General features: G+C 35.1%; 1 protein-coding gene across 4 annotated transcripts; it reads right to left on the reverse strand.

Moving 5' to 3' along the window:
- Window positions 1-640: 640 nt before the first annotated feature.
- Window positions 641-15351, reverse strand: LOC140826781 (protein LNK2-like). 4 transcript variants are annotated; one of them, XM_073189279.1, is made up of 9 exons: window positions 14827-14983; window positions 7362-7544; window positions 7181-7279; window positions 6960-7089; window positions 3392-3698; window positions 3158-3244; window positions 1931-2608; window positions 1697-1842; window positions 641-1339 (listed from the first exon to the last, which is right to left on the reverse strand). In XM_073189279.1, the coding sequence occupies exons 3-9, from the start codon at window positions 7236-7238 to the stop codon at window positions 973-975; spliced, it is 1773 nt and encodes a 590-aa protein (XP_073045380.1). In that variant the 5' UTR covers window positions 7239-7279; window positions 7362-7544; window positions 14827-14983; the 3' UTR covers window positions 641-972. The 4 variants fall into 4 exon arrangements, with proteins under 4 accessions (XP_073045380.1, XP_073045378.1, XP_073045377.1 ...); XM_073189277.1 differs by lacking the exon at window positions 14827-14983 and adding an exon at window positions 15043-15351 and having other exon boundaries at window positions 1931-2590; window positions 7181-7544; XM_073189276.1 differs by lacking the exon at window positions 14827-14983 and adding an exon at window positions 15043-15351 and having other exon boundaries at window positions 7181-7544.
- Window positions 15352-16413: the final 1062 nt, after the last annotated feature.

Raw genomic sequence — 16413 nt, forward strand, 5'->3', positions numbered from 1 at the left:
AAACTTAGCACGAGTTTATTCGACGATTTTTTTTGTTATGTTTCTTGCAATTTAATCGATTCACAAATGCATCGTCGAGAGTTAGGCATAAAACTGAACCAAGAATTACTTGCATTACGTGCATCATTGAGCCAAACCAGAACTCAAAAATATGTTCCAGCATTGAGACCTCTATCCTGTGACCCTTGCCCAAGTGAGGAGCTCCAGACTTCAACAATGAGCCTGAACCCGACGGATTACGAGTTTATGGAAACCAGAATTTGCATGGTAGCACAATTTTTTAAATGACTTGATTTTAAAATACTAAAAAAAAAAATTTGTTAAAAAACTTCACACATAATTCTAACATATAATTTGAGACCCTTGGGGATGCGGTCAAGGTGAGGAATGATTCAATTCTCTTGTTGATTTGACTGCATGTTTGCATCACAAACTTTGCAGAAATAAAAGCCAAAACTTACTTATTTTAGAAAATTTCAAGTAAATTATACAATTGCGCCTTCCTAAAAAAGTCAAATGTATCATGTATCCCAAGACCTTTACGTCACATAGTTAGCGATGCCCCAAAAAATTTATATCTCCAAAATAACACATATTATTAAATTTGCGAACAACGTTTCACGACACACGTGTAGAAGAATTAGGACGGATGTGAAGTTTATTACAAAGAAAGTCAAGACATGTTGATACACACAATTCACAGGAGATTGGCAAATTCTGAAGCCGTTATTCAAGGATTTAAACAAGAAATGAAAACTGGAACACAAACAAACGAACACGAATACTTTGAGATATGACTACCAGAATTTTCTTGTGCTCTGATATAAAAACTTCTTTGATATTACTAAATGCAGGGTCTGCGACAAACCCCAGAAAGGATCCAGTTGGGTGATTATAAAATTTAAGATTATTACCAATGGACACATGAAATTGCCGCATGATAATATTTTGGAAGAGATCAAGAAATTACCATCACCGAGATTTGGGTGCTTCAGCATTCACATGCCCACCGGCTATAGTAGCTCCATCTCTTGATGCATTTTCAACAGAATCTAAGCAGGGTACATTCTTGGACTGACCTTTTCCAACATTAGTAGATGGGGTTTTTGATGCATGAGGAAACATTACTTGTGGGCTTTCAAACCTCTCGGGAACATATCCATTTGCTAAACTTTTTGATGAATATGTTTTCTTCTCATAGAAGGGCGTAGCAGATACAGGTGTATCGGGGCTCTCCAAAAGTTCTCCTGAGGACTCCATAGGCGCGTGGAAAAGCAAATGTGCCACAATCCGATCTACTGGATTGGTATTCGTCTCTACATCTGGTGTTCCAGTAAACCTGTTGAATCAGTCAAGAAATAAGAAAATAGCAATCCTAGATCAAAGTTAACCAAATTTGTTCTTTAATAAAAAAAGCTGAGACTCGAGCATTTAATGTGTGCCCGGATATGAGGACTGAAAATTTGTTAAAAACACTTTTGAAATATAAATTTATCCAATGGCCAAACATTACTCTTTTTTCCAAATAATTTCGAGATAAGATAACATTATGTGCTTTGCAGTACTAAGGCTTAAAATAAGGAAAATTCTAAAAAACGGTAAATTATTCATAAACCACAAAGAATAAAGCCGAACACTAAATCAAGTAACAAGAAGAACGGCATGCTCTGAGATGACCAGCAGACTGTTAACTAACCCCTTATGATTGTCAATAGCTTTGTTAATTTCATCTCTGGTCCTGGTGTTGGCACTGCTTGTATCACCAGAACAATGTCTCTGTATAGCACTTTTTGCGAGTCGAAACAAGCTGTCCCTGATGCAAAGCCTTATTCGCATGTCCAACTGTAAAAAGTTAGTTTTTGGTTAGGAGTTAATGCAACTTTTCAATATGACCAGGAAAAAATATTCCAAGGGTGGTTAGATTATTAACTCTAGAAATGGTATCTTGAAGTCGTTGAAGTACCGATTCCTCCATGGGGCAAATGCTTAACGGCATGGTAACCGCATTGTTATCATGATGTCCTATGGCTGAGTTCTGGTCAAGGGAAGGAAAGCCGCTAATATATTCATCAACTTCAACATTTCCTCCTTTGATTGTTGAATTCTCTAATGACACAGGATTACCAATTTGCTGCTGCTGTTTCTGAATTGCAATAATCACTCTCGATTGTTGCCGCCTCCTTAACTTTTCAATTTTCTCCTCGGGAGTCATTGCTGGAGGATTTGTAGCAGCATCCACTGACTTTTTCACAGGAGTTGCACAAGCAAGTTTACGGTTGCCTCCAACAGGCTGAAACTTTGACGATAAGTGAGATGTTCTGGGGTAGTGATACACCATATTCCCATATAAAGGAGGTGCCAAAAGTGGACCAGAAAAGTTCTTTCGTTGGAATGGCTCGGATCTCTGGACCTGCTTTTGCTTCCTAACAACCAAAGGTGGACATGCTTTGAACATTGACAGTGCATATTGATCGTTGACTTGCTCAAACATGCTCTGTGTTGTGGACCGCATAGCACATAAATCATACATCTGTTTCTTGTTTATTTCTTTCAATTTCTGGTCCTTCGTAAATCTCTTTTGTTCATTACCCTGAACACATGAAAGCAACTAGAGAAACAATCTGACGTTGAAACAATAAAAAGAAGCCGATCACACAGAGAAAATTACTAAACCACGTGTGCTTCTATTGGTTCACAGTGAGAAGAGAACACAATTTATCATATACAGATCATTTTGTATGAGAGGCCAAGATGTATAGAAATTTTCCTGGTTCCACTGTGTCTGGTATTGAGTCATGGTCAGTTTGGCCGTTATTTTAACTTATGCTGTTTTGTGGTTATAAATACGTATATTTCAAATACTTACCTTCCACGCATTATCGATGTAGTTTTACTTCAACATGTGAAGGCATCACAGAGTTCTAACACATCTAAAGTTAAATCTCGTCAAAGCTTCAGAAAATTATCTGACAATGAAACTTGTGTTTATGTGCAACAGAAATTTCCATCCTTCCCATTTTTTTTTCTTTTATCATCATTATCATTTTGGATGTGAAGAGTAGCACAGATGAGAGAAGAATAGCTTCTTTGTACAGAGATTGAAGTGTTTCTCGAGTACAACGGTGCTTTCTCCAGAAAGAGTGGATGAAAAGGTTACCTTCAATGGGAATGCATTTACTGTAGCAACACTATAGTCATCCAGTTGCTCGGGCAACACTTGGCTGTTTTCATCGATCCCAGGATTCTGAGAAAAGCGAGTAAAATACTGAAAGTGCATCCTATTCACTTAATTATATACAGGGATTCAGACAACAATTAAATGAAGCAATTTAAAATGCAAGCAAAAAAGAAAACAACCACCGAACAATATTGCAAACATAATCCTTCATACCTCCTCGTTCATAAATAGCTTATTGTTACCTACAAAATGTTCAATAGTAGCTTTTCTTGCCTGTTCATCCTGAGATTGAGATTTGTTCCCAAGCAGTTTCTCAGACACAGAAATAAAAGACTCCTCCAAATCAAGTGTATGTTGAGCTTTATCATCTGATACGGACCTTAATTCAACAAGTGGCCAATTAGAAGAATCACTAGATTTACGAGTAATTTTGGACGGGCAGCTATTTCCATCCTTGCAAGACGACCACGACTCATCCGCATAACCAACATTTATATCTCCAAATATTGGGTTATCATGACTGCAAAATACCACTTGTAAGGGTACTAAATTTTCGAGAAATGGAAGCAAATATATGTATTTATCCAGAAATATTTTGCTAATATTATTTCCCAAGTAGATAGACTAAAGGATAGAATATTGTGTAGCGTCTAAACGCAAGGGATTGTACCTAGAAATAGGAAAAAGTATTATGTTTAATTTAGAGGGCCTTGTATTTTGTTCATCACAAGAAAGAATATTAATAATACAAGAAAATCATTTTTTTCTCACGATGACTTTATCTCACACTCTTATGTCGTCTCTTGTGCTGCCTACATGGTATTAGATCCCTCATCTTTATTAACCACTGGGAAAATAAGGTATTAAAATCCCAAACATGTCTGGATCTAGCGACAATCAGAGTAGTATGTCCTCCAACAACCAACAAGATTGGAAGCGTAAAACATCCAAATGCATACCCTGTGAATCCTACGGTGTTAAAACACCTCAATTAGCATTTCTGGATCTGAGTGACAATCTGGGTATTAAACTCTCAAACATGTCTGGATCATCAAATGACAATCAGAATACTGTGTCCTTCGACGAGGTTTAAAGCATGAAATCTCCATATGCATCATCGATTGGAGGCTTAAGTAGGTAAACGACTTCAAAGGAAGGGTTATTTCATCATCATAATAATAACACATTCCCGCTAGTCGCGGGGAAGCTTGGGCTATTTAACGATGGAAATTCGGAACCAGCAATATTTTATTCAAAGTGGGCAAATGGAAATCTGAGAACTCATTGTTATGGTTTGGCTTATTGACTGTGGAACCATCAACTGGGAAGACATACTTGTTCCTACCCACCGTGAAAGATGTATAGGATGCGGTTTGCGACACCTACTATGATCTGGAAAATTCATCCTAGCTTTTCGAGTTAATGACTACTCCGTGGAAAGGTGAGAAGGGGGTGACTGAATGATACAACAACGTGAAGGCAGTGTGGCAGGAGCTGGACCTTTGTTATGAAATTTCATGGGAATTCAGACCTGATAACTTTAAATATCATAAACGTATGGAGAACGATTGAGTTGATGAATTTTTTGCCAGCCTAAACAGAGAACTAGATGAACTCAGAGTAAGAATATTGGGCCGAAAACCTCTGCCATCGCTAAGCAAAGTTGTCGGTAAAGTCTGCATCGAGGAAGGGAGAAGGTAAATGATGATGAATGAAAAAACTGTTGATTTCAGCTCTGGTGAGCAAGAGTACCTTCTCTAGAGCACAATCTCGATAGGTTATAAAGGATGACCTTTTGTGCTATCAATGTGAAATACCCAGCATACTGGAGACACCTGTTGGGACTTGCATGGGAAGCCACCGAACTGTAAAGCAAAAACATTTAAACAAAAAAGGTGTGGTGGTTCAAAGGCCTATCATTGTGGACATGAAAAACAACATAGCTCAGAATTTCCTCAGGGCCATGACCTTTAAATAAGGAACAGTTAAATAAATTGAATAACTACAATCCACAGAATTTTCACCCTCCGCTCTTTCATCATTCTCTATTTTCTTAGCCCTGGAAGATACTTATTTACAATCTGTTCTTGTTGAATCTTTCATATCTTCGTATCATTGGAAAATAGATTTTGTAAGTTTCTCATCATATGATTGAATTCTCCAAATTGTGCTATTCTATTCCCCTTGTGTAGAAGACCAGAAAATTAAAATAGCTTATGGTTCTCTCAGCCACTGCCAACTCTCAAATAGAAACAAAGAACGAAGTAACTAGAAAAATTGTTAAAATGACCTCCTTTTAGAAGGATCATTAAGAAAGTGATCCCTTTCCTGTTATTGTTTCCAAAACTTCGACTCTGCCTAATGTTTTACAGTTTCATAATATTTCTTTCATCTAACCTGTTATCCATTAGCAAATGAAACCGCTACTTGAAGTGTTATGCTATAGTTTCCTCGAATTCTCCTTTTAATAGGCTCTGGACTATAGGAAGACGACTGGCAGTGCTAGAGCAAATGGAGGTCTCTACTACTTAGAGGGCTAGAATAACTTGAGTGGAACTTTTAGAACCCCAACTATTTCTGGAAAATAGTTTCTCGGATTTATTGATGATCATACATGTTTAAGCTGGCTTTATCTAAAAATCAGAAGCTGAACAAAGTTTTAGAAACTTTTACACAATGGCGATAATCGGAATGAGTATTTTCATCAAATTTTGGGATAATTTTTTCAGGAAAAGGATGAAATTCATCATAGCTATTTTATTTAGGTACCATAATAAGATGAGATGGCGGAGAGAAAATAAACAACTTGTAAAAGTAGTCAGGTCTCTAATCGTCACCACTAAAGTACCTAAATACTTATAAGGGACACTATTCTGATTATCATACACCTAATTAACAGGATGCTATCAAGAGTTTTAAATTTCAAATCACCCTTGGGTTGAAGGTTTTAGAGGTTGTGTTATAGCTGTTCAATTTATTTGGCTGAATATCTAAAGGTTTGTTTCCCACTTCATTTTTCCAATTTTAAGGGTTTTCGGAGGGGCTTGTGAGCATGCAGTGTAACTCTATTTAAGTGATCACCATTAAAAAATAAATGTTGATTTTTTGTATTTTAGACATAATTTATGAGATGTCCAGATTGAAGCCCTTGTATATAGGAGATCAAACGAATCGAGCAAGCTGGCCAGATCGAAAAATCTTATTTGTATTTGAAATAATCGAATTCGAGCCGAGCTCGAAGATATTTGATTTTTTTCCGAACGAACTTGATCCCAAATATTTTGTTCAATAGCTTGCATATGCTTGTGAGTTTTAATATTTTATATAATATATTTATATATTAATAGATGTATTTTGAGTACTTAATGTAGAACAATAATTTGTTAAGCTCGCAAACATATTCGAATTTTTCAATGCGAGCAAATTTTGTTTACCTATTCACCCGCGAAATCAAAATCAAGCTCGAATATATCTAATTCGAGCCAAATACAAGCATTAAAATTTTCTTCATATTGGACTCGATTTGGTTTACACCCTACTTGTATATGATAGTGCAGTCAAAAGATACTATACGGTCGTGTCTGTATTCTAGGAAGCCAAAATAGACTTAACGTATCATAAGGATGAATTTTTTCACCAGTTATTATCCTTAAATAATCACGAAAAGAATTCCTTTGAAAAAGAAAAGATTTTGTCTCTTCAAGCAAATTAAATGCCATGAAATAGTATGAAGAACTTGGTTTCTAATTGAAAGACAGAAAATAGTAAAGATTTTAGTTACTTGAATATCCTATCCAGGTCATCGAAGCTTTCAATGTTTGCCCAGTCATAGTGAACATAATCACTTTTTTCGGTGTCTTCTGATAGGTTTTGAAGATATTCAGAAGCTTTGTCAAACTGAGGAATCTCATCTGTAAAAAGATTAAAAAAATTATCAGAATTGATGCATTTTTGTAGACATTGGAAAAAATTAATTTAGTCAAATCAAATTTGATGCATTACCTGTTGAGAAGCCACCTTCCAAACTATTAGTAATGCTCTTATATCCATTAGTTCCCATAATATCAAGATTGCTCTTCACAACGTCGACAACAGATGTATCTGAAACATTGGGCCATAAATCGAGGCCAAATTCCGGAGAATGATCGCGAATGTTATATTTAGAAATGTTAGCTAACTCAACCTGACAGTCAGTGTTGGTAGGAGGCTTTTTTTGTTTAATGGGGCCAACATCAGAAGTTTCAATATTTGTTTCCTTGTTTGCCAAATCTCCAAATAAAAGCAGATGATTTTCCTCATTTCGATTAGCATATGGAACAATGTGATCATCGCTTTCCCCGGTCTCAGCCCATGTTATATTTGTTAACTGAATATAATAGAAAAAATAGAGAAGTGAGATCATCATTATGCATATGTTCAAATGACTCAATGAAAAAGAAGAATATTAAGACGCATCAAGAAGTAGAATTTGCCATATGGGAGTTATATTACAACAAAATGAATTAAAATATTTATCCTTTCGATTTAGGCACAGAACTCATCAAAATATACATCATCACAAAAGTCCAATCCAGCGATTAATTAAATTTTACAATAAAAGGAATTGCTACTTTGTTGCTGATGAATTTCATCACCAGTGCAGTTATTAGAAATCATTTGAAGATGACGCAGCAAATAAAGCTATCGAAGTGTAGAACACTTCAGAATGTTCTAGGAAAACCAAGTTTAAGGGCACACTGTAGCAATTGATTTAGGCTCACTGGCTCAGTATGTCCGGCCGCCACTATTCCAAGTACATCTCCTCGGCTGACGAAGATATGATTATTGTGGCACTGTAAAGCTAACAAGGAAGGATCCAAATCATATTCTCATAGCTCAACCCACGTCAGCTTGTGTCAAGGTAAAGAGGTTGCTCTCAAATGAAATGGTTCAGAGAAAAGGAGTTTGGTATTTGATCATATCTCTCACATTTGGAAACATAGTTTATCCTTGATGCAGACATAGAAAAAAAAAATACAACATAATGCAAGCTTTAAGTAGTTTGTGGATAGACAATAATAATATAATGTTCTACCGATAAATAAATTGGAAATCACATAAAAGATACATTGTAATCTTAATATATCACATCTTATTGGAAAATCACTCTCCCTCTAATTTTCAACATGGAAATCTAGATTGGAAGGATCAGGTTCAAGCACAAAAAAATTCTAGAAAATATCATGAATGTTGTTGTCAACCTCTTAATGGTGTAGCGACATAAACTTTTGATCTAACGTTAAATTATAAAAATCCCTACTCTCATTGTAATAAAAAAATCAAGAATGTGGTTGTATTCTAAATTAGAATTTACAAAACGTAAGGATCTTCCATCAAACGTCAATCATATTCTTCATACATGCGCTTACAAAAGCATAGATCAAATTGATAAAAAGAAAATCACAGGCAATTTGACATATCAAGCAAGTGTGAAGACAGGCAGAACAAATTATTAAAAGTGCCTATATTCACTATATGGTTGAATATACGGTTGTTAAATTTGTTTTGCGGTCATATTCACACTACAACAAAAAAGTTTTTATTCCATATATAAAGTGAGACATTTTTTGCATATATATAGATTTTGCAAGCACATTTATATCGAGCTGAATGTTGGGTTATGCACACGAGCAAAATATGAGAGTCACATTGATAAAGATGTCAAGGTGAATGTGAGGACATAAAACGATGGGCTGGATAATGTGAAATATCTTTGAGTATTCACAGCAGCATCGCATGTGCAACTAAGAAACCCTTTTCTTTCTAAAGCACATATCATGGCCAGAGATTCCATGCACTGTGATCTCAATAGTTCATATAAGATATCCACATCCGCAGACGAGCGGTAAATCACCGATTACGATGCATTGGCTCTTATATGTATCGTAACTACACAAAATCTCGTCACTTGGTGACCATCATGGAGTCAGTAAATGAGTAAAAGCATATCATTATCTCAGGTCATAAGGACTAACGGTGTACAACCATAAAAACGGATTTCTCCACTCGAAAAATGGTAACCACTTGGAAAGTCCGAGGAGAGGTAGTTCGATGAATGTTAAATAAACATTAAATAAGGTCTAAAAGGAGTTGAATAGACTTACTGAATTATTTTAAATATCTTTAAAACTTTTAAAGATAAGTTGATTCTAGGTTGTTAAATGTTATGGGGCTTGGTAGAGGTATCTAGTTATTTGACAATTGATAGATCGATCATTGAGATTCTGATAATGGTTTGAGGGTTTTTTTTCCTTTTTCATTATCTTTATAATAGACTTTGGAGGCTCGTTCCTTGAGAGAACCCCTCGATCTCTTTTAGTAAAGTAATTATTGGAATTCTAGATGTCTTTTTATTCATCACTTTGAGCAATTAAAATACAAAAGAAGAGTCATCACTTATTTAGGAAGACGTGGCTTAATTCATTATTAAATTCTGAAATTATGTCATCTATGGCTAAAATGGAAAGTAAATAAAGATCCTATCAATCCTTGTAGAATTCTCTAATGTTTAATCTTGAATCTTACATGGCTGAATCATTGGTAAGTTATGTCATTGGGCTTTGCATCTTGACCCGTTTGCGTTATGTGCTGGATTGAATTGTTTGGGTCCATGACATTAAGCTTTGAATCTTATTTGATATAAGTTCAGGCATTAGTATAGTACTTAAGTTTGCGGAATATATTATACTATAAGCACTCATGATGCATAATCAGCATACAAGCATAGCAATGTAAATGCAGAAAGTAAAAACACAGAGTTTGTTTATGGAAGATCGAACAACCAAGGAAGGATCCACTAGATCACGTCCAGATCACACAACGTGATGAATTACTCTCTAGAATACAAGCATGACATCTAGAACACAAAGCACGATACAACATACCAACATCCAGATCACACAGCATGATGATTTACCACAAATTAGAGATAAAGTTGGGACTGCGACGGAAAAACTTCAAGATTCACATTTAAATGGTGCTGACATGTACCTTGGCGACCAATAAATGCCTAAATTATTTAGGTGATATAAGAGACCATGACAAATACACACATTAAGCAAAGAAGACGAAAATTTTAAAAAAAAATGGTTAGCAATATATGAGGATAATGTAGCTGATAGAACACAATATTGTGGCAGGATCCATATAGTCTATCCCCACTTAGTAGTATGAATGCTTGTTTTTGTTGTTGTATGGATTTTGAAGGCAACATGAAGCAAAACTACCTATGTTGAAATTTCTTATCTAAATAATATGGCATCAATTCAAGAATTCAATTTTTGAATTACAATTCCTCTCTCACATCCAATTGAAGGAGTTTCAGCCTTATAATAATAAAATTTCGATGGAATTCGAATTTGGAAATGCATATAAGCATCCACGTAATTAATCTCACATTTTTTATGTGTTCCATGTGCCTTACCTTTGTATTTTGTATCGGACACCCATTAGCTTCCATGACCTTCTTAACTTCGAGAACTTACATCATTGATACCTATAGCAACTTCTTCGCATACATCATCATTATTCAAATGATTAACTCAATTTGTTCAAGAAATATATTTTACAATTTTATAAATTCTTTCAAAGTCCACCCAAAAATCAATGCCCCAAAACATGATCATGAATGACTTTCATGTAAGTAACACTTTGTCCCACGAGGTATCTATCATAATACCCCTCCTTAACATTGTGGACATATTCGAAAGAATTTACAATGATTTCACAAAAAACAGTTACAAGTATGAGCTGATTATATGCAGTCTCGATTGAATGTTTCCAACCAATTGAATTATATCAGAGCAGTTCCATAACTAGAACACTAGAAGAGGCATGGCCATTGACATTGATTTTTGTGACAACTTCAAGGATTAAACTGTATCTACTGGGAAGGAGTTACAGAGCAAGCCATTTATCATTGGAAAGCCACAGATGTCAAGTTTTCAATTTAAAAAACGGTGCAGAAAGTTATGGCAATTTTACTGAAGTCTGCCCGGATGGTGCTGCTACTCGGGAATTTGGAATGTTCAACCAACTTTTGGTATTCTTGGTGATTTTATTCTAGGTATTTGAAAGCTGATAAGTCTTCAAAAACTTTGTATGATGTCAAGTTTTCAATTTAAAAAAACGGTGCAGAAAGTTATGGCAATTTTACTGAAGTCTGCCGGGATGGTGCTGCTACTCGGGAATTTGGAATGTTCAACCAACTTTTGGTATTCTTGGTGATTTTATTCTAGGTATTTGAAAGCTGATAAGTCTTCAAAAACTTTTTATCAGCTTTTCCATTGTTAGACTCACTTTTCATTCTCAAGGCCTTAGGAAACATCAAATGTCACTTAATGCTTTTGACTCATCTCGGAGGGTGGTTCCAAGTCTTGCCTATAAAGGCCATCTTTTGTATTGTGGGAGGCAGAATATATTTCAGATTATAAAAAATATTTTTGAGCTCTTAAGCTTGTTAGAAGATTTATCTTCTTGTTATAGCTATAAACTCTTTGGTGGATTCCCTAGAGTGGTGAGTGTTGAGTCTTGCCTTGTGCTACCTCCTACTTCTCCTGCATTTTCCGGGGTCAAGTTGGTACCAGAGCTTTGGTTTTCAATGGCTGGTCGTAGAAGACATAGGCCAAATATTGGAAAGCCACAGATGTCCAGTTTTCAATTTAAAAAACGGTGCAGAAAGTTATGGCAATTTTACTGAAGTCTGCCAGGATCGTGATGCTACTTGGGAATTCGGAATGTTCAACCAACTTTGGTATTGTTGGTGATTTTATTCTTGGTACTTGAAAGCTGATAAGTCTTCAAAAACTTTGTATCAGCTTTTCCATTGTTAGACTCACTTTTCATTCTCAAGGCCTCAGGAAATATCAAATGTCATTTAATGCTTTTGACTCATCTTGGAGGGTGGTTCCAAGTCTTGCCTATAAAGGCCATCTTTTGTATTGTGGGAGGCAGAATATATTTAAGATTATAAAACATATTTTTGAGCTCTTAAGCTTGTTAGAAGATTTATCTTCTTGTTATTGCTATAAACTCTTTGGTGGATTCCCTAGAGTGGTGAGTGTTGAGTCTTTCCTCGAGCTACCTCCTACTTCTCCTGCATTTTCCGGGGTCAAGTTGGTACCAGAGCTTTGGTTTTCAATGGCTGGTCGTAGAATACATAGGCCAAATATTGATGATCCTGCAGCTCATCAAAGGGACCTTCGTGATATCAAGTTGGATGACTTAAGAAGGCAAGTGCAACAACTCAAGCAGCGTCTTGCACTTGGCAAACTTTGGAACATGATGTTGAGGGTCATCGTTGGCTGATTCTGCAGATAATGAAATGGGTTTTAATCCATTTCATGGTGATGGAAATGAAGATTCAAGTGATAATGCATCTCGGGGTCACAGATATCGAAGGAACAATGTTCGTGAGAAATCTTTTGACTTTAAAGTTGACATTCCAGATTTTAATTGAAGAAATGATCCTCACGGATTCATAGATTGGCTCAACTCCGTTGAAAGAGTGTTTGAATTCAAAAAATTATGAGAATCATAAAGTGAAGTTTGTTGCCATCAAGTTGAAGAAATGTGCATCCATTTGGTGGGAGCACCTAAAGAACCAATGTGCTCGTGATGGCAAGAAAAAGATTAAAACGTGGGAAAAAATGGAAAGGGAATTACGCAATAAATCTTTTCCGGATAATTATTGTCAACATATTTGTTTCAAATATCACAATCTCAAGCGAAAAGATCTCTACAAGAATGATTCATATTTTGGTAAGATTTGGGATGAATGCTTGAAGGCTCCACTCAAGCTCTTCTTGATTCACGATGACTTTTTCTTCAAAGACAAGCTTTTATGTGTTCTCAATTGTTCTCTAAGGCAAGCAATCATCAATGAAGCTCACAGAGATCTTGCTGGATATTTTTTTGGTAGAGATAAGACTATTGAACTTATTCAAGAAAATTCTTATTGGCCACGAATAGACCGAGATGTCAAGAAATGTGTTGAAAGGTGTAGAACTTGTCACATTGCCAAAAGTCATGGCCAAAACACCGATTTATACATTCCATTACTAGTACAAATGGGTCCATGCCCCATGGGAAGATGTAAGTATGGACTTTGTGGTTGGATTGCCACGCACTCAAAGGAACAAAGATTCAGTCATGGTGGTTGTTGATCGATTCTCTAAAATGGCACATTTTGTTTCTTGCACCAAGACCTTGGATACATGTAGCTGATCTTTATTTCAAAGGAATTAGCAAGGCTTCATGGAATTCCGAAGACCACCACGCTTCCACTGCCAGTGGTGAGTGTTGAGTCATGCCTTGTGCTACCTCCTACTTCTCCTCTATTTTCCGGTGTCAGCCATGCTGGACAAAGTGTCATTTGAGTCATCTCTTTAACTTCCAGGACAAAAAGTGGCATGCATTAGAGTCATATCTTACAACGGTAGGTGCCAACTCAAAAAAATAGCGGATTGATCCGCATTTTGACAATGATATCTTGGCACAAAGGATGAGTGATTTAGATACCCCTATTCAACATTAGTTGGTGAAGGAAGATTGCAAGAACTTAAAAGATTAATTAACATATATAACAATTCGGGTTATATAAAAATTTGGGTTAATTACTTTTGCAAAGCAACAATAAATGGACGTTAGTTGATATTGAACCTATCAAGTAAAATTCCAAATTACATACATCACCCGCCCTGTGATTGTGATATCACAACAGCTCTAGCAACAAAAAGCTAAGGAAAATCCCATACTTGTAGATTTGAATGTGATCAAGTTATAAGATTTCTGTGAGATTGATAGAAATGAAGAAGAGATATAGTTGGACTACCATTAAAAAAAAAAAAAAAGCGGATTTGGTACAAAGAAATTCCCAGTGGGGATCTACTTTTTCTGAAATGGAGAATATCCCTGGGTAAAAGGGTTCAGAGGATACAGGCATCTAACAACATCCATCCACAGAACATTTACTTCACTTGGGACATGCACAAGTCATGTATTACTAGTCGTTCTTTGTTCTTTAAAAAAAACAAAGTAATTCTTCGCTTTATCGTTTTCATATGAAATGAATTTGGATGACGGCTACTTTCGTTAGAACAATCAAGCCTATCTTGGTTACCAACTTGTCATAATAGGTCCAACTTCACATTTTTTTCCCCAATGGTTTCTGGTTCAGTCTATTTTCTGCTGGCAGTTCTACCTTTGAGAAAAATCTCATGAACTGCCTAACAAATGTTCCCCATCACTTCTCCAAATAATTGCATCAAAAACCAATAATTCTCCGTTCATACTCTCAACAAAGTCATTATCATGCTCCGTCAATGCTTAAATAAAGACGAGGTGACCTCTGTGCATGAATGTCAGACTATCATATTGTATTACATTTCAATATAGTCACCACAACTATATCCCAAGACTTCAAATTTTATGTATTTACCAAAACAAAGATTTAAAACTATTGTGAAAGATTTAAATCATTAAACCAAATTCTCATACGATAAAAGAAGACAAAAAAATCCCTTTCAACTCAAATTCCAAACAGAACCACAATAATGACTTCAGGAGTTGGTGAAACTGAAACCCAAAAGGCTAAAGAAGAGTTGGGTGACCTTCAAGCAAATCACCGTGAAATTTTAACTTCCTCTTCTCCAAATATAATCAAAGATTGCACGACCCTCAGATCCCAAAAAGCACAGTCCACGATCGAAAATCATAGAATACCAGTTCTTTCAATCTTAGAACTTAGAAGCCATTAACCAGCGATAAAAATCCAGAAAGTATTTGAATTTCAACTTATGACAAATTAAGAAAATAAGCCCACGTACCTGTACGTCGTTCCAATCAAACATAGCCACAAAACCAAGAAAAATAAGCTTCTTTGAATCGAAAAACTCGCAGCCTCAGTGAATGAAGCTTCAGATACAGTCCAAGCATCGCCAAATTTCCTCCGATCACACACCGCCAAGCCAGAACATTAATCAACAAAAAATGTTGAAATTCAAAGAATGGATTTTTAGTTATTCTCGACGCCTGACATGAACTTTTGTTAAATTATTATTATAAGCGCAGGCATGGAACTTGGCTCAAAAAGAAAAAAAGTAAGCTTCAGAAAATACTCTCATAAAATTTCCAAGTTTTATTTTTTTTACATTTGAAGCTGTATTTAGATGTTAAGAATTGGGAATTAAAAAAAAAATTAATATTAATTTCAGATTAGTCTGTTTTATTCTTTCATTTAGAATAATAAAATATAAAATATTATGGATATATTTTAAAATTCAATAAATACCAATATATCGAAATATCACAAAAATTCTCATACTACTCAAATTCGTAAGAAGGATCTCAAAAAATATTAAATTTTACGTCCAATATATTACTTTTCATGATAATTATAGATAATGTCACAAATAAAAATATATGAGAACGTATCATAAAATAATTACTTTTAAAACATATTCAAAATAAAACATATCTCGATATATTTTGATTTTCCCAATAAATCTTAATATATATGAATTTAAAAGTCATTTTAAAGTTATTGTTTCTAGTTAATTACAAAGTCACAATTCTTATGCGTTTTTAGATATTTAGGTTGTGTTTGGGAAGATTAATTTGAAATTCATATATTTCGATTCTAGTTTAATTGTTTACACTGAAACAATTGATCAAATCTTAAATCCACATATTATTCATTTACACATTTGTAAGACAAATTAGAATACATTTCAAATAATAGTATTGTTTGGTGAAATTGAAATTCATCATCGTTAACATGAAATTAAATATAAATATACGATGACTGTATTCAAAGTGTATGTTCTTACTTATCTGAACAGTAAAAAAACATCTGAATCCATCAATCCAAACACAACTTTTCATAATAATATATTATTAGAATTGATTAATGAAAAAATTTGCCATATTGATATTAACAATGCATATATTTTCTTTTGGACTGAGATATTAACAATGCATATATTAACAATAACAACAGTATTATTTTAATTATTCTACTGAGATCGTTTTTTCTTAGGGTTCCTGACGGCAACCCTAATGAAAATCTCCCTCCCTACCTTGGTGTAGGTCTTCGATACTACATTTCTAAGAGATTCAGAACTAACAATCGACGGTTACTGGTTAACTATGGACCCCGATGAAGTCATGCGGTTAGTTACAGAACTCAAGATATCAAC

This window comes from Primulina eburnea, chromosome 3 (genome assembly GCF_022965805.1).
Source record: "Primulina eburnea isolate SZY01 chromosome 3, ASM2296580v1, whole genome shotgun sequence".
In the NCBI taxonomy this organism is placed as follows: Eukaryota; Viridiplantae; Streptophyta; class Magnoliopsida; order Lamiales; family Gesneriaceae; genus Primulina; species Primulina eburnea.